The sequence below is a fragment of the Chiloscyllium plagiosum genome, unplaced genomic scaffold (assembly GCF_037043375.1).
Source record: "Chiloscyllium plagiosum isolate Xiang-an unplaced genomic scaffold, Cpla_swu_hap1 HiC_scaffold_7, whole genome shotgun sequence".
NCBI classification, from domain to species: domain Eukaryota; kingdom Metazoa; phylum Chordata; class Chondrichthyes; order Orectolobiformes; family Hemiscylliidae; genus Chiloscyllium; species Chiloscyllium plagiosum.
This window is the reverse complement of record NW_028270145.1, coordinates 12,473,999-12,492,673: the sequence shown is the minus strand read 5'-3', so window position 1 is coordinate 12,492,673 and position 18,675 is coordinate 12,473,999. Positions and strand designations below refer to the sequence as shown.

Sequence of the window (18,675 nt, the reverse complement as noted above, 5' to 3'; positions counted from 1 at the left end):
ACATCTTGCAAAATGTCCAGATTACAGAGGAGGAAGTGCTGGAGGTCTTGAAATGGTTAAAAGTGAATAAATCTCTAGGACCCGATCAGGTGTACCCGAGAACTCTGTGGGAAGCTAGAGAAGTGATTGCTGGGCCTCTTGCTGAGATATTTGTATCATCGATAGTGACAGGTGAGGTGCAGGAAGACTGGAGATTGGCAAATGTGGCGCCACTGTTTAAGAGAGGTGGTAAAGACAAGCCAGGGAACTATAGGCCGGTGAGCCTGACCTCAGTGGTGGGCAAGTTGTTGGAGGGAATCCTGAGGGACAGGATGTACATGTATTTGGAAAGGCAAGGACTGATTTGGGATAGTCAACATGGCTTTGTGCATGGGAAATCATGTCTCACAAACTTGATTGAGTTTTTTGAAGAAGTAACAAAGATGATTGATGAGGGCAGAGCAGTAGATGCGATCTATATGGACTTCAGTAAGGCATTTGACAAGGTTCCCCATGGCATACTGATTAGCAAGGTTAGATTTCATGGAATACAGGGAGAACCAGCCATTTGGATACAGAATTGGCTCAAAGGCAGAAGACAGAGGGTGGTGGTGGAGGGTTGTTTTTCAGACTGGAGGCCTGTGACCAGTGGAGTGCCACAAGGATCGGTGCTGGGCCCTCTACTTTTTGTCATTTACATAAATTATTTAGATGCGAGCATAAGAGGTACAGTTAGTAAGTTTGCAGATGACACCAACATTGGAAGTGTAGTGGCCAGCAAAGAGGGTTACCTCAGCTTACAACAGGATCTGGACCAGATGGACCAATGGGTTGAGAAGTGGCAGATGGAGTTTAATTCAGATAAATGCGAGGTGCTGGATTTTGGGAAAGCAAATCTCAGCAGGACTTATACACTTAATGGTAAGGTCCTAGGGAGTGTTGCTGAACAAAGAGACCTTGGAGTGCAGGTTCATGGCTCCTTGAAAGTAGAGTCGTTAGGATAATGAAGAAGGCGTTTGGTATTTTTCCTTTATTGGTCAGAGTATTGAGTACAAGAGTTGGGAGGTCATGTTGTGGCTGTACAGGACATTGGTTAGACCACTGTTAGAATATTGCATGCATTTCTGGTCTCCTTCCTATCAGAAAGATGTTGTGAAACTTGAAAGGGTTCAGAAAAGATTTACAAGGATGTTGCCAGGGTTGGAGGATCTGAGCGACAGGGGAGAGGCTGAACAGGCTGGGGCTGTTTTCCTTGGAGCGTCGGAGGCTGAGGGGTGACCGTATAGAGATTTACAAAATTATGAGGGGCATGGATAGGATAAATAGGCAAGGTCTTTTCCCCCTGGGGTCGGGGAGTCCAGAACTAGAGGGCATAGGTTTAAGGTGAAAGAGGAAAAATATAAAAGGCAACTTTTTCACGTAGAGGGTGGTATGTGTATGGAATAAGCTGCCAGAAGATGTGGTGGAGGCTGGTAGAATTGCAACATTTAAGAGGCATTTGGATGGGTATATGAATAGGACGGGTTTGGAGGGGTATGGGCTGAGTGCTGGCAGGTGGGACTAGATTGGGTCGGCATGGACAGGTTGGACCGAAGGGTCTGTTTCCATGCTGTACATTTCTATGACTCTAAGTAGCTTAAATGAAGAGATCTGAACGAACTTTTGAGAGCAAATTTCAGACGTAGGCCTTTGTGCTTGATGGCATGGCTGCCATTTATAGAATGATCACAACCTGGAATATTCAAGAGACCAGAACTGACTGAGTAGAGATATTTAGGAGGTAGTTGGGCAAGGCAAGATTACAGAGATATAGAAGTGTGAGGCTTTTGAGGAATTTGAAAAGAAGTGTGAAAATTTTGATAAAATAAAAGTATCGAAGATGTTTGAGATCTGAAAAGTATATAGCAAGTGCTGGAGAAACCCAGATTTTTGGCTGATCTCAGATATCCAGCTGGTGCAAAGTGGGAAGCCAGCCAGGATCATATTGTGATAGCCAAGTCCAGGGGATAACAAGGCGGAAGGGTTTTAGTAGCAGATCATAAAAAAATTATTGAATAGTTACAGAACCCAAGGAGGACATTCAGCCCATGGTAACCATGCCGGCTTTCTGCCCGTACAGCTCAGTGAGTTTAGATTTCTCCTTTTCCTTATCTTCCTGCAATATATCTGATCGGGCTGTCCATGGCTGAGGCAGCACCAGATGGCTGAAAGTGGTTCACAGTTGACATGAAATAGTTGAGGAAGATTGTTAGCTGAAACAGCAGCTTGCACAGTTGGCTGTTTCAAGTTAAACTTTAAGCTGGAGTAATTAGATGCTTTCATAGAAGGACTATATCCAAGGTTATGAGACTACAATATAACACAAAAGGTCTTGTGAAATGCATACAGACGGGTCCTGTTGAATAAGAAGTGAAAATGCAACTGCTGCTTATATGGAGACAGTTTGATAAAGGAACATCCTTGAGAAATGCTGATACAAACCTCATTACTCAACTGGTTCAAAGTCTGATATTGATAATGGGATGGGCGTCTGACCCACATCAGTTAAGACCCATATTTGTAGCCACAGGTTATATATAAAACACAAAGTTTTAAGTATATAGGCCTAATGGATTTAACTGCACTGTTTAGAATATTCAGTCTAAGGCAGATAGGAAAAGACCCTTGCAATGAGTATGGGAGTATTGAATAACTGGGGATGTCCTGACTATGGAGGGAGAGCATCAAAGGTTTATCAGACTGACTCCTGTGACAGCAGGACTGATGTATGAAGGGAGACTGGATTGGTTAGGACTATGTACACTGGAGTTTAGCACAATTATAGGGGGAGCTTGGAGAATCCCACAAAATTCTAACAGGAATTGACAGAAGACACCCGATGATCAGGAAATCCAGAACCAGTCTGAGGATACCAGGCTGGCCATTTAGGACTGAGGAGGAGTCCAAAAAGGGAGAGTCTGGGCCCTTTCTACTCGATGTAATGTTACCAAGACACAAACAAAACAGGTTTATATGGGGGTGGGGGTGGGAGGGAAAGTGGGGAGGAGGGAGCAGAAAGTGGAGAATGTAAGAAAATGAAGAACAAACATTATGTCTTGCCTACTTTCCCCTCAATAGGGAGGACCCATTCCCTCCCTTTAGCACCTTAATGAAGTTGGACTTCACTCCTCCTTTTCTCTTTCACCACCCGTTAGCAAACCCATTATTTTTTGTATCAGGCCCGCACACCATTTTTCCCTTCATCCCTTCTCCGCTACTGTCAAAGTGTCTTTTCAAAATATCCCAAAGCCATTCTGTTCTGAAGAAGAGTCAGATTCAACTAAAAACATTATCACTGTGTTGAACTCTACAGAACTTTGAGTTTATCCAGCATTTTCTGTGTTTGCTTCAAATTTCCAGCACCACAGTAATTTGGATTAATTATACAGGATCGTGCTGGACTGGATAATTCTTTCAAAAACCTGAGCAGGCACAAAGAGATGAATGATCATGATCCACACCAGAGGTTTCAATGATTAAACAATTCAAAATGGTGCCAGATCGTGGTAACAGTGGAAAAGCTTTTCACTGTGTTTTACTGTTTTCTCACTATAAAACATGTGACAATAAAATCATTCATTCACTCATTCATTCATGTATCTTTTCTCCTTGATTTTCTTTTCATAACCACAAAAGAGTCCATCTCCCCTTCCCCTCTGCTTACTGCACCCATATGGTTTCAGCAAAACTGAAATTTAGAACTAAATGAAAGATAATATATAACAATAGGACACTCATTAATACATGAAAATGGGTATGGACTGTAATCAGTTTTAACAAACATGACTCCTCAACATTGCATTGTAATTTCACCATGCAATCATACTCAATGATAAATGCTTAAGGTCTATGGAGCACAATTAGAAAACTAAATGTACTGTGAGTTATAAATCAGCAATTGCATATATCACTTTGTAAAGCAATCACTTCCAGAAATGTGCATCCACACCTTAACCAAATTTGGAGTCAGCTTTAGTTATGACACTGACCTTTTGGAAATTGAGCTGGGCAATTAGGTAATGGGAACTGTTCGAGAGTTTCTATGCAGATATAGCATTGGGAATGTAACCCATTGTTATCTTCTTCACACAATTAAAATCATATGGAGGCAGAATGCAACCGGTGACATACAAATGCCTTAAAATATTTTTTCAAACAGTAAGTGCATATGTCATGGGTTTTGTGGCTTTTGTTCTGTTGTAATCATTAAAATAACAAGTCTTGCCTGGGGGATATTTTTGTCCAGCCTATAAATACTAAGCTGTGTGTAGCAGTGACACATTCGCTCAGTTACTCAGCAAACAGAGCTCAAAATGGGAAAGGCAAGAGAGATTTAAGAATTTGTTTGGAATTGTTCATTATAAACCTCCTAGCTTGACAAGATTATAACACAAATCTATCTCTTTCCACAGATCATCTTTTATGAGGACAGGAACTTCCAGGGGCGGCACTATGAGTGCAGCAGTGACTGTGCCGACCTGTCCCCTTACTTCAGCCGCTGTAACTCCATCCGTGTTGAGAGTGACTGGTGGGTGCTGTATGAGAGACCCAATTACATGGGATACCAGTATGTTCTGACCAGGGGAGAGTATCCTGACTACCAGCGCTGGATGGGATTCAATGACTGTGTCAGGTCATGTTGCTCCTACCCACATGTGAGTCATAAATTCATTGTCTTTACAGACAAAATGAACAGGTCAATCAATTAATGCTTGTAATTGTTGGTTTCTTTTTCCTTTATGGATTGAATCAAAGCTATTCCAATTGTTTTGCATTCCCACTTTCCCTTCATCAAATTCTTCATCATTCATCCAAATTCGAAAGTTGTAAGTTTTAATTGTTTGTCAATGCCATATCATTCACAATAACAATTCCTCAGGACTGACCTGATTTATTGCTGTAACTTTTGCGAGAAATCAATGGAACTGCTGGATACACTGATCGGGGAATGGGCAGATTTCCATTCATCCTCCATAGAAAACACAGGGACCAGTCAAAACAATCTCTGAGCAAGGAGAAAGTAAGGACTGCAGATGCTGGAGATCAGAGCCGAGAGTGTGGTGCTGGAAAAGCACAGCAGGTCAGGCAGCATCCAAGGAGCAGGAGAATTGAACTTTCGGGCATAAGCCCTTCTCCTGCTCCTTGGATTATGCGTGGTCTGCTCTGCTTTTCCAGCACCACAATCTCTGAGCAAGCCCCGAGTAAAATGATCCTTAAAATAAAGAAATAGTTTGCCTGAATATTTAAATTAATCAAGATTTGGAAACCTGTTTGAAATCTGACTTGAATGATTCCAGTCTTCAAACGTTTGATTGATAGAGATAACATGACATTTTGAGCAACTTGCCACAAAATACTGCATGGACAAGGGCCCCAGACTTTCTTTTACTTCACTCCTAAGTAGTGCAGCCAAGAGTAACTCACTACACACCACACGGGGATTTAGGTGACAGATCAGCCAAGATCTCATGAAATGTTTGAAGAGATTCAAAGGGTTGAGTCCTTTCACTGTCTTCCCATTAAATGTGAATAATCAGCGGAATATCAAATCAATATTCAGATACCACATGCTGGTTTCCACTTCTCACAGTTGTCTTGAGTAGAATTTCAATTCAAAATGCTGCGGCTCTTACATTTGAGGACGAAAACTGATACCATACTGCTGAACATCCATGAAAACCAAAAAAGTGTTGAACATATACGATAGTCCTTCCCATATTTAGAAGCAAAAAAGGCTGCTTAATGCTTTGGGTGGAGAATTTTCATCAAAATGGCAGCCAATTTTACAAGCATAACGCAACTACTTTACAATTTTTTTTCATAGATACAATTATAGCTGCTTCACGATGTTTCATTTCTCTCTATTCCAGTACCGAGGAGGCTCTTACAGAATGAGGATTTATGAGAGGCCTGACTTTGGAGGACAGATGATGGAATTCATGGATGACTGTCCATCTGTCTACGACCGTTTCCGTTACCGTGACATCCACTCCTGCCATGTGATGGACGGTTACTGGACCTTCTATGAACATCCCAACTACAGAGGGCGACAGTACTTCATGAGACCTGGTGAATACAGGAGATACAGTGACTGGGGAGGCTACAGCTCAACTATCGGATCTTTCAGGCGAATGAGAGACTTCTAGATTGCTCTTGATAAATATGATTTTATTTTGCTGAATATTCTTAAAAATAATAAACATTCTGAACTTCACAGTATTATTCTCATTCATTTAAGCATTTCTGTGGAGATCAATACAACTCTCGTGGAATTCTCAGTATTGATGGCTCATGTTGTTTAATTTACATCTCTTCTCTCAGTTAACAAATATATGCAGATTTAGCAATGAATGTTGCCCATGTCATTGTTAATTTAATATATAGACTTGGTGAAAATGAGAATGAATCTCACAATCGTAATGAGGATGCCAAGGGAATTAAAGGTAGATTTTGTGATGGTACTGCCTATACCCACCCAATCCTCCTTAGATCCAGAAACAGTGACAAAGAACTGAAGAGTTGCAAATGGTGCATCTTTTGACAAAAAATGGGGTTAAGTGCAAATCCAGCATCTAAAGGATAATCTGTTTAACCTTAGTGGCAGCAAAACATTTAGCTTATTTCCAGTTGCTTGGCACTTATACATAAATAGAAAAAAAAGGCAGCATTAGTAGGTTAAAGGTGACGGATGTTTATCTGTCTTGATTGAACTTTATTGGTTAAAGTACACAGACGATTGATGAGTGGAATGTGGTTGATATAGTCTATGTGAAGTACCAAATAGAGATTGATGAATAACACTTATTAGACATGCAGCAAAACTAAAATTCACAGAAAAAAAGAAGAGAAAGTGACAAAATCAATATGAAGTTGACAAAGTTAAAGGAAACAGAAGGTCGTAGTGCACAGGATTTTTTCAGACTGCCTGAAACTATGCACTAAGGACATTCAGATGTTTTTGACAACTTCTCTTTACATATAATAATGTACTAGATTTGGGTTTGCACAGTATAATTTCACCCTTTGCAGATCATACAAACTCAGAAGTATTTTACATTGTGAGGAGAGTGGTTACAGACTTTAAGAAGATGTGGGTAGGTAGGTGAGATGGGTGGATATTCAATCCCGAGAAGGGTGAATTGATTGACTTTGGTGGGGACAAATGATTGGAGTCAATTTAAAAAAGAAAAAATGTACAATTCTAAAGGAAGTACAGGAATTACTAGAGCTGGAAATATATGAGCAATAATTATTGAAGGGGTCAGTAGTGATTGAAAAAGTGACCAGAAAGGCAGATTCATCAGAAGGTTTATAAAAAGGTTGATAGTGTATGCATTGTTTATTCTAACCTGGAGTATTACTTTTTATACTGGGTAAAATGCTTGAGGAAGCATTTTTAATTTTAGTGACGCTTCAGAAATGATTCAGGAGAATAGTTTTAAGCGTGGGATTTTAGTTGCATGGGTAGATGGGGAAGCTAGAATTGTTTTTCTTAAAGTAAAGACAATTCAGAGAAAATGTGATAAACATTTTCAAAGTCTTGTTGAGGCTATGATTTGGAGGAGCCGGTTTTGGATTGGGTGGACAAAATTAAAAATTTGTTATAGTCCAACAGGTTTATTTGGAAGCACTAGCTTTCAGAGCACTGCTCCTTCATCAGGTAGCTGTGAAGCAGGATCATAAGACACAGAATGTATAGCAAAAGATTACAGTGTCATGCAGCTGAAATGATGAACCTAGATTAAGTCTTTCATCTTTTATAATGGTATTGCTCATTTCGGCTCTTTAGTATGCAAATTCAAGAACTTCTTTTAAGTCACATTCTCAAAATAATGTCAGCTTTTCTAACAAAAGGTGCCATCTCAGCTCAGACAATGTATTAAAGGTGCACAGTTAAAGTTTGTCCCTCCCCCAATCTTGAGTCAGACTGGTGGGTGATAGTATGCATGTGAGTGTGTGCGTGTGGGTGTGAGTGCACGTGAGAGAGTGTGTTTGCATACGTGTAAGCTTTGTAAAGTATGTGTGTAAGTGTGATGGGGTGAGCCTGTGAGAGGGTGCGTGTGTGGGTGTGAGTGTGGGGTATGTATGTGTGTGTGTATGAGAGACAGCTTGTGTATGAGAAAGGATCAGCATGAGTATGTGAGTAAGTAAGAATGTGTGTGCGCTTGTGTGTGTGAGCTAGAGAGAGTGTATAGTGCAGTGGGATCAGCTCTAATGTGACATGAACCCAAGGTCACGATTGAGGTCATCCCCATGGGTATCAAACTTGGCCATCAGCCTCTGCTTGGCCACTTTGCATATTGCCTGTCCTGAAGTCCACTTTGGGGGATGGTCACCCAAAGATCGGGTCCTACTTTCTCCTAGAAGTATCAAGAAATACAGGTAACTGATCTGAGGTGATTAGCAGCACACCAGAGGTGACAGGAAGTAGAACATTGGTATCTGAGGTGGGTTTGGGATCTGGGATAGATTTCCTGGGGTGCAATGGTGCCAGACACAATCACAGCACAAAAACATGCTCCACTAACTGCCAATTTGTATTGCTCGTTAGCTTCTTTTATTTTTTTTAATGTTCCAACGCAAAAGATAAAGAGCAGCAGAGCTTTAGTTTGAAGTGAGAATGAAAGCCAGTTTCTTATCCAACCATTGCTAATAAGTAAAATATATTACAGTTATTAAGTAAAATGTAAATGCAAAGATTAAAAGTCATTACAGATAAAACATATTTATCAAGTTGAAATTCAGATTTGTTCATTACTTGCTGCAGATTCTCTTTGTGAGAGGGGAAGAGGTTAGATATTTGAAGTCAAAATTATCAGTTGCAATAGTTTCTGTAGCTGAATATTTGAAGTTATTTGTGTAGTTAGCCTCAATAGTAGAACAGGCTTTGAGAGAGAAAGTTTCTAGAAAGTTCAGGCATTGAGAGAGAGAAGGTTTCTGAGTAGAACAGGATTTGAGAGAGGGATGGCTTCTTGTTCCTCATTAGTTCTGTGGTTACATTAATTACAGATCGCCTCGGCTCTTTTGGCAAAACTGACAGATTTCCAAAAGTCTTCATCTTTACCCTCTCCTTTTCTTATTCCAAGAGAAATGGCTCATAATCAGGCAGAAAGAAAGTCAAGGTGGGTGGTGAAGAGACCAACATTGAGCTCCTTGCCCCAGTTTGATGATAGGAACCTGACCTCTGCCAGCCCCAAGTGGCAAAGTGACCATGACCATGCCCATAGACTGATGTTGGAGGCCACCCCTTACTGATTGCATTGGAAATCTATCGCTGAAGGGCATCTCCGTGATTTGATGGAAGACTATTCCACTTCGACTTTGCGACATGGCCATTTGGTTAAGGCACATATATTGGTCTTGCTGCATATACTCCTGGCACATGATACAGATGTGAGACTGATGTAGTCTGGTGATGTATGTCAACATGTCCAACCTCTTCACTGCTGAAAGTTATGACGCCTGCCTGGTCTTGTGTGCACTAAGAGGCAAGGCAGGGCATAAGTGTTGTGAGCCTTTAACATGTAGCTGAGAGGGAAAAGCATAAAAACACAAGGCAGAAATGCACAGTGCGTCCATGGCAGCGCAAAATTAATGAGGGCTAAGAGAACGAGCAAAGAGCCCTGAGATGCACCTTGGTCAAATCCATGATATGTGTTCCTGTCCCAGTATCCTGACAGCAGCGTTACAATGAAAGGTACTGAGGTGCTCCAAATTGCAGCATTGAAGTGCAGCATCATATTGTACATGGACTGAAGATGTGTCCTGTGGTTGTAGTGCAGCTGTTAAGTGTCTGGTGCCAATACCTGTGGATGCTTGGTGCATGCCATTATTGCTCATGGAGTAGACCCCGAGAGGTTGGGGACTCATCTCCAAAGATGGAGGGCCAGAGTTCAACTTGTCAGGTTACTGTTCTGATTTTATATCAGGCATTGTAGGTGGAAGAATGGGAATGTGCTTATAAGTGAGGCGAGCTGAAATAATAGTGAGATGTTAGTGCATGATAATGTGTGCAATTAGGCCTCTTGCTGCTCAGTAATGAGACTTTCTTCTTGGTGCTCCATAATTGTTGGAAAATGGGACACTTTAATCTGGATGTTGACAACCACCTCACTGACAAACTCCCACAATTATCGCAACTTTCTTACCAAAGTGGTAAGTGCCTGAGAAGTTTCCACTCACTGTCTCAGAGCCCTTGGTTGGAAGTTTGGGATAAAAATGGTGCCTCTCACTCTTGTACAAACATGGCAATCAAATGGCCTCCTTCTGTGTTGAAATCAACTTGTAATTTTATGAATCATTGTAAAAGATTTTTATATCATTTTAGTTAGCTAAGGGAAATCTGGAAGAATAATCAAAACATCTAAACTAGAATGTTTATGCATCATTTAGTGTAACTTCACTTTCTCCCACAACTCCATAGAACGTATATTGAGTTAATTTAACAGGATTATAACCTTTTCTCAGAGCATTTGATGGAGGTCAGCTTTGATTCTGATTCTGACATCACTATAACTCCCCCCTCCCACTCCACAATGGTCATACAAGGCCTGGGCCTCTTCCACTGCCAAATCCTAGCCACCTAGCGCCTGGAAAAAAAACACCTCATCTTCCACTAGGGACCATCCAACCACACTAAATCAATTTTGGCTTGACCAGTTTCCTCACCTCCCCTTCCCCCACCTCATCCTGGATCCAACCCTCCAACTTGGCACCGCCCTGTTGAACTGTCCTACCTGTCCATCTTCCTTCCCACCTATCTGTTTCACCCTCCACTCCGACCTATCACCATCACCCCCCACCTTCATCACACCTATTATCACATTCCTAGCTGCCTTCTCCCCAGTCACGCATCCCTCCCATTTATCTCTCAGCCTACTTGAGCCCCCCACCTTGCAACATTCCTGATGAAGAGCATTTGCTCAAAACGTTGGCTCTCGACTCTCCTGGTCTTGGATGTTGCCTGACCTGCTGTGTTTTTCCAGTGCCACACTTTTTGATTATGATTCTGACATTTCTTCGTAAAAAAGACTTCAAAGCTAAAAGAAAAGTTAAAAAGATATGAGAAGGTTTGAATCCATGAGTTTCTAAAGACAGTGGACGATAAATGGTGGTGTTCCAGTGGATTGTTGGAGAGAGGAGGAGGTGATAGACAATATGACAATAGACAATAGGTGCAGGAGTAGGTCATTCTGCCCTTCGAGCCTGCACCACCATTCAATATGATCATGGCTGATCATCCTTAATCAGTATCCTGTTCCTGCCTTATCTCCATAACCCTTGATTCCACTATCCTTGAGAGCTCTATCCAACTCTTTCTTAAATGAATCCAGAGACTGGGCCTCCACTGCCATCTGAGGCAGAGCATTCCACACACATCACCACTCTCTGGGTGAAGAAGTTTCTCCTCATCTCTTTCCTAAATGGTCTATCCTGTATTTTTAAGCTGTGTCCTCTGGCTCGGCACTCACCCATCAGCAGAAACATGTTTCCTGCCTCCAGGGTGTCCAATCCTTTAATACTCTTATATATCTCAATCAGATCCCCTCTCAGTCTTCTAAACTCAAGGGTATACAAGCCCAGTCGTTCTAGTCATTCAGCGTAAGGTAGTCCCGCCATTCTAGGAATTGACCTCGTGAACCTACGCTGCACTCCCTCAATAGCCAGAATAACCAGATGTGTCTTTGAGGAGGGAGGAATTGTCCCCTCATGATACTTCATCCATTATAACTGTAGGACAGGTTTGAGGACCCAAGGTGGTATTTTCCTGCCCATCATTTACATATCTTCACATGTTTTCAGGAACAATGTCATACCATTGATTCATACATATTTTTACACAACAGGATGTGAGCAATTGACCACATAATGTGTACACTTAATAATGCATTTTAAAATTAAAAGATTTAGCTGTGGAATCTTCCTTCATTAATTTCTTTTCAGTTCCACAAAGTCGATTCTATCCCTGAGCACTCTTTTAAATTCTACAAATTGTTCTTTCACTTGTTGTTGTATATCACTATTTCTGATATAGCCATAGTTCAAAGGTTGCTGATACGCTAAAATATGAGTTGATGATCATAAGACTTGCCGAATCTCACACTCTCAGTGAGATCATGTGCATGGTAATCACACCTCTGACACATTTTACTACTGAAGGATTTTGATATTTTATCTGCTGAAGACAAGAAACAACTATTTCATTTTGAGTCTCTTCTGATCAGTGTATGTGCAATATTAAGTAAAGCACAGATATAAACTGAAAAGCAGCAGTTACACTGTTTACTTTCACTTCCATTTATCACTGTTCAATCAAAGCATAGATTATAGATTGCTACTGAAAGAGAACTGAATAAACTGTTCAAGGAACAGGAACAGGGTAAGACCCAAGGGTCTTCAGCCAAATTGCAAGAAAATCAGTCATCTTTTGTAGGAATTCTTTAGAATCAGGATTTGTACCAAAATTATGGAGAGAAATTAAAATTACCATCAAGTTTAAAAAGATTAGTGGAAAGTGCTATAAATTATAGGCTCATACATCAGACATTTGTTTTGGAGGAACTGTAAAAAGACTACCTTAATCAAAGACATTAATTGACACAAAAGAAGATGCAATCATAAAATAAACACATCCTTATTGGAGGTCTTTAGGGATATATTGAAACTTATGATGTTATTGTTTATGTAGACTTTGATAAGCTGCTTGCTTTTGGTGACCACCAAGTAATGCTGATTTACAAACAACTGAATGAACTGAGGTAGAAATAATGCTTGTGAGAGAGACAGAGAGAGCGAGAGAGAGGGAGTCGTGAAAATATAATAGCTTCAATAATAAAATGTGGTTGAGGAGAACCCTGGTTTCAGAGCTGTTCCCTTTAACATTCATATTGCATATTATTAATTTAAAAATCAGAATGGAAACAAAACTATGAAATATTTCTACTTAAATCAAGATGGACATTGCAAACAATCAAAAGCAAGTGGGTCAGGTACAATGTCTGGAAATCAGGAAAGTTTAATAAGCACCGGAACTGTAATTGTAAAGAATCTGGCTGTACTAGTGAATGGCAGTGCTATCTAATAGGTGGGTGATACTGTGCATGGAATTAAACACTCTTCACATTAATCTGAGGTTTCAATGGTGGCAGAGGATTTAGAAAGTTAATAACCTAACAGAAGCTTGGCATATAGTCCATCAAAATTAATTTGGCAGTGATTACAATGTAAAGGGAATTTCTGCCTGTGGGGCTGCTGATACTGTAAAATAATTACCGAATGAGTATGACTACAACCATGCATAGCAGCTTGACATTATTCAGGACAAAGCAGTCTGCTTGCTTGGCACCACAGAAACACCTAAATATCCATTCTCTCTAAAGCACCATGGCAGCTGTGTGTCCCATATGCACTGTGGTATTTCACCAATCTTCCAACATCAGCACCTTTCATACTCAAGACTACTGCCATCTAAAAAGATAGATGGGAACCTCATCATCTGTAAATTCGTCTCACAAACACATAATATCTTGACTTGAAACTATATTGCTGTTCCCCTCTGTCTCTGAATAAAAATGTTTCTGGCAGTATATCTAGATGATTTCCAGTTATTCAAGAAGCAGCTTACCAGCACCTTCTCAAGATCAATTAAGTTTTCTCACAATATTTTCTGTTTTTCTTCTCACTAATTATGCAAATAAGATGTTGGATACATTATTAACTTAACTTAGCCTCTTAAAATCACTTTTATTCCAACCTGTTGACTTGGTTTTCATCTTAAGACATTCTCTGTTATCATTTGAATGTGTATTTTATTGAGAAATATCATGTATTTCTCCTGTCTGTTCTAGTTCATTGCCCATTCTTTAATCCATTAATGAATCTTCCATTGCTGGGTTTTTCTTTATATTTGTAGAAAAAGGAGTTATGAACACATTGGAGGAACTCTATTCCCTGATCTGTTATCCCTTCACTATTGTGCCTATCTTTTATCTCTAATTAACATCAGATTATATGAAATCTTATAACATTGTTATTGTATTTTATTTCATTCATTTCCCTAAGTTGTGTGCATATTATTTTAATCACCTATCTTTCACCAAATGCGATTGATGCTTTATTATTTTTATCTTGATTCATATCCATTCTAATTTTTATCTTGTAAATAACTGTGTTCTTTTTTTGTGACCATTAAGTCATCTTTGATAATCACAGCTCCTCCAACTCCCTCACTTTCCCTCTCTATTTTCTTCAAATATGGTATAACCTACAATATTTAATACCCAAACCTGATTATTTTGTAGCCAAGTTTTCGCAATCTGTTCCAAAGAGGCCACACCACACTCAAAACATTAACTGTTTTCTCTCTCCACATATGTTGCCAGACCTGCTGAGTTTCTTGAGCAATTCAATTTCAGATCTTTAACACGTGAAGCATTTTGCTTGAATCTTGTAATCCGCTTGTGTCTGGTTCAGTTCAACAAATGATGGCCATCAGCTCCCTTTTTTTCTACAGAAACACTAAGTTCACTGATGTGAGGACCATTAACTAGCATTTAGTACGATTTCTTCTCGTATTATATTTGCCATCGCTTCAGACTCTTGTTGTAACACTACTTATTTCTCCAAATAGGGTCAGATCAATGTTGCACTGTTGTTTTTTGATTTGGAGATGCCGGTGTTGGACTGGGATGTACAAAGTTAAAAATCACACAACACCAGGTTATAGTCCAACAGGTTTATTGGGAAGCAATAGCTTTCGGAGCACCGCTCCTTCATCAGGTGGTTGTGGAGTATTGCTCTGAAGGAGCAGTGCTCCCAAAGCTAGTGCTTCCAAATAAACCTGTTGGACTCTAACCTGGTATTGTGTGATATTTAACTATGATTTTTTTTTAGTCATTACTAAAAGAATCAAGATACCTCCCAACAGTATGTGGATTCTAATGTGTATGTTTTTTTGTTGTTTTTTTTTAAACCCCTACACTACCGCCTAACTGCGGTAGTGCTTATTTTTTTTCCCTCAGCACCCATGGTGTGTGTGTGCAGGTGTGAGACACAGTGAGAGACACAAGTTGCACAAATCTTTATTCACTTTCCACCACCAGGAAGAAAGGAAACACCCGAGTGGCCAGTGACAAGCAGTGCCCTTCACATCAAAGGGCAATGCTGTGTGATCAAACAGTGAAGGGGAGGGCAGGGATTAAATCAAAATAGAGTTGGAGGGACAAATAATACACTCCACTCCCTGCGGCGCCCACCTCTCCCTGAACAACTCCAGGGTGTTGGTCGACACCGCGTGCTCCTTCTCCAAGGACACCCGGGCTCTAACGTAACCGCGGAAGAGGGGCAGGCAGTCGGCCCTAACGACACCCTCCACGGCCCGCTGCCTGGACCTGTTTATGGCCAGTTTGGCCTGGCCCAGGAGCAGACCCATGAGGAGGTCTTCTGACCTGCACTCCCTCCTCTGTACCGGGTGCCCAAAGATCAGGAGCATGGGACTGAAGTGCAACCAAAAGCAGAGGAGGACGTTTTTTAAGAAAATCAAAAAGGGAGTGCAAATGCCCACACCCAATATACACATGGTCCATGGACTCTACAACGCCACAGAACAAGCAGTTGGGCTGGGAGTCCGTGAACCACCGCAATCTGCGGTTGCAGGGGACCGCTGTGTGCAGCACCCTCCACCCCAGATCCCCGAGAGAAAGGGGGAGGACTCCCGCGGAGAGAGCCCTCCACTGGGGATCCCCACCGCCCGGTGGCAAATGGGCACGCCAAGGCGTGTCCGGACGGTGGATGAGGGAAAAGAGGTGGATGGTGTGCAGCAGCAGTCAATTCAGGGCCTGCCTTTTTATGTCCTTAATTGGGACAAAATTAAAATTCCGGAGGCGGCTCAGGTTGTGGGGTACAGGCTCCCGCGGGAAGTACGGGACCTTGGGGCCAATGTGAAATTCCGTCCGGGCTTGAAATTTCGTCCAGGCTTCTAATGTGTATGATCACACCATCGTCTGTCTTTTGATTGGTCTGCTTATACCTGTAAAATGGTCTCAGCTAGACTGAAATTTGGAACCTAATGCAACAAAACAGAAGCAAGACCAATGGACATTAATTAAGGTAGGATACTGAGTATGGGCTGTAACTTCTGTTAATAAATAACATGCACAAAACCAAATAGATACATGCAGTGATAAATCTTTAATAGATTGTGGAGAACAATACAGAGTTAAATCACCCTGGCAGTTACAGATTAGGCATGACGGAGAGTGCTGCAAATAAAGGAATTTGTTCTGGATATATACACCTGTCTTTTGAACAGTTTAAAAGTCAACTTCAGTCACTACCCCAACCTTTTGGAAATGTACCTGATTGAATATCTAGTGACAACTGTTCGAGAACTTCTGTGCAGATACAGTAATTGAAACATAATGACGTTGCCTTCTTCGCACAATTAAAATGGCATGGAGGCAAAACACATTCAATGCTATATTGGTGCCTTAAAATAGTTTGCTTTACAATGCATGAACATGACATGGTTTTTTTCTGCTTTTGTGCTGATTTTAAACTATGGTGCTCATTACAATAACAAAAGTATGGCCCAGAGAGGTATTTCTACCCAGCATATAAATACGAAGTTGTGTGAGGAGCTGAAATATTCAGTCAGTTACTAAGCTTTGAGCTCAAAATGGGAAAGGCAAGAATTACATTGTTTACATATTGTCAGAATTTTCTATAAAGTATTGCTGAGTTTGAGAAATGAGTAATTTACAAGGATTTATCTCTTTCCACAGATCATCTTTTATGAGGACAGGAACTTCCAGGGGCGGCACTATGAGTGCAGCAGTGACTGTGCTGACCTGCACTCCTATTTCAGCCGCTGTAACTCCATCCGTGTTGAGAGTGACTGGTGGGTGCTGTATGAGAAACCCAATTACATGGGATACCAGTATGTTCTGACCAGGGGAGAGTATCCTGACTACCAGCGCTGGATGGGATTCAATGACTGTGTCAGGTCATGTCGCAGTTACCCATATGTGAGTCATTTCTGGTGGTTTGTATTTCTGACCCAAACTAACACTGAGAAATGATCAAAATGCTCAAAATTTTAAATCATGAACAACACGTCTGTACAATCATTGGCTATTTCCACAGGCCAGAAGTTAACTTCTGCCAATGGTGTTAGCAGGCAGGAGACTGTCTGTCTGTCACCCATCTGATCTGATTTACTGATCCACATGTTTCTGATCTTGAGATTAAGTTAGGCAGTTTGATTCTTAAAGCAATAGTTATGCAAACTTAGCTTTGTGCACCACATGATGGCAGTCCATCCAAATTGAAACAATAAAGTAATCTACAGCTGGACTAAGAGATAACTGAATACAATCTGTTAATTGATATACTTTTACTTACTCACTTCAGCTAATTTTAACTATTTAATATATATTATAGGAAAAAACAGATTGTCCTACTTGGAGAAACACAAAATGACAGCAATTGCAAAAGAATTTTATGGACATTGATAAACTTCAGTCTGTGTCCAACTAGTATTAATCTCACGTGTACTCTTACAGGCACTTCTGTGATTACCTGCACAAGTTTATATCGAAGCTTCAAACACAGCAACCTATTAAACTGATAATAATAGGTCACCTCACTTCGCTCCAATGGTTAATGTCATCAAATGGGCCTTGTTATATATCAGTCTTGCTTTCTGTTTACTGCCATATGTGGGATTTGGCTAGTACAGTTAGCTCGATGTGAAATGCAGATGAATACCAAGTGTGTTTTCAGTCCCTGAGAAAACTGGAGCAGTTCATGGAGGTCTGCTCACTCTCCCTCCCTATGAATAGTATAAGGTAGTATCTGAGAACCAAGATCCATGTGTGTTTGTATCTCTCTTTTTTTTCAGGGAATGATACCTACAGTCCATTTGAACAATGGCTAACTATTTTGTATATATTAAATATATATCTACAATAACATCTTATTTCTATTCCAGTACCGAGGAGGTTCCTACAGAATGAGGATTTATGAGAGGTCTGACTTTGGAGGACAGATGATGGAATTCATGGATGACTGTCCATCTGTCTACGATCGTTTCCGTTACCGTGACATCCACTCCTGCCATGTGATGGACGGTTACTGGATCTTCTATGAACATCCCAACTACAGAGGGCGACAGTACTTCATGAGACCCAGTGAATACAGGAGATACAGTGACTGGGGAGGCTACAGCTCAACTATCGGATCTTTCAGGCGAATGAGGGATTTCTAACTTGTCCTTGTAAAATATTTGCCATCCTAATAAAATACTCTCCATTACACTATTATATTGTTCAATTTTGGGGTTTGCATAATAATTGCGCAAAATAGTACTTGCAGTTGGTGATCTCATGCAGAATCCTTTACGACAATAATCTTAGTGATATCATCATTAAAAGGAGCAATTAGAAAAGCAGAAAATGAGTGGACCACCACACATCCAGAACGCTGGTATAGAGCCTGAGGGGATTATCTATTGCAGGGATTTGTATGGCTCAAAGTGGCTCATCCTATTAATTAGAACCAGCCGATCTTTTGATTTTACTCTGCTAAATAATGCACCAAGATTACCTGAGGCTGCTTTGTTTCAGCTCACTCAGCCTCACAAGTTCCAGTGTTCTATCA

General features: G+C 40.7%; 1 protein-coding gene and 1 pseudogene across 2 annotated transcripts; both read left to right on the top strand.

The window, feature by feature from the left end:
- The first annotated feature begins 2,075 nt into the window (after nt 1-2,075).
- On the top strand, nt 2,076-6,232 carry LOC122551303 (gamma-crystallin S-1 pseudogene; annotated as a pseudogene). Its single transcript, XR_015757694.1, has 3 exons — nt 2,076-2,102; nt 4,431-4,673; nt 5,889-6,232. The product of XR_015757694.1 is annotated as a gamma-crystallin S-1 pseudogene (transcript).
- Nucleotides 6,233-6,364: 132 nt separating this feature from the next.
- LOC122551310 (gamma-crystallin S-1-like) lies at nt 6,365-18,335 on the top strand. Its single transcript, XM_087989052.1, has 4 exons — nt 6,365-6,461; nt 12,707-12,776; nt 16,781-17,042; nt 18,008-18,335. Exons 1-4 carry the CDS (start codon nt 6,365-6,367, stop codon nt 18,281-18,283), a joined length of 705 nt encoding a protein of 234 aa, XP_087845178.1. The 3' UTR covers nt 18,284-18,335.
- The last annotated feature ends 340 nt before the right edge of the window (nt 18,336-18,675 follow it).

Excerpts from the sequence above, each read along its gene's own strand:
- LOC122551310 (XM_087989052.1), top strand. The coding sequence starts at position 6,365 with ATGAATGTTGCCCATGTCATTGTTAATTTAATATATAGACTTGGTGAA. Across the intron at positions 6,462-12,706 it reads GGATGCCAAGGGAATTAAAG|ACTTTGATAAGCTGCTTGCT; the intron begins GTAGATTTTGTG and ends TTGTTTATGTAG. Across the intron at positions 12,777-16,780 it reads AAACAACTGAATGAACTGAG|GATTTATCTCTTTCCACAGA; the intron begins GTAGAAATAATG and ends GTAATTTACAAG.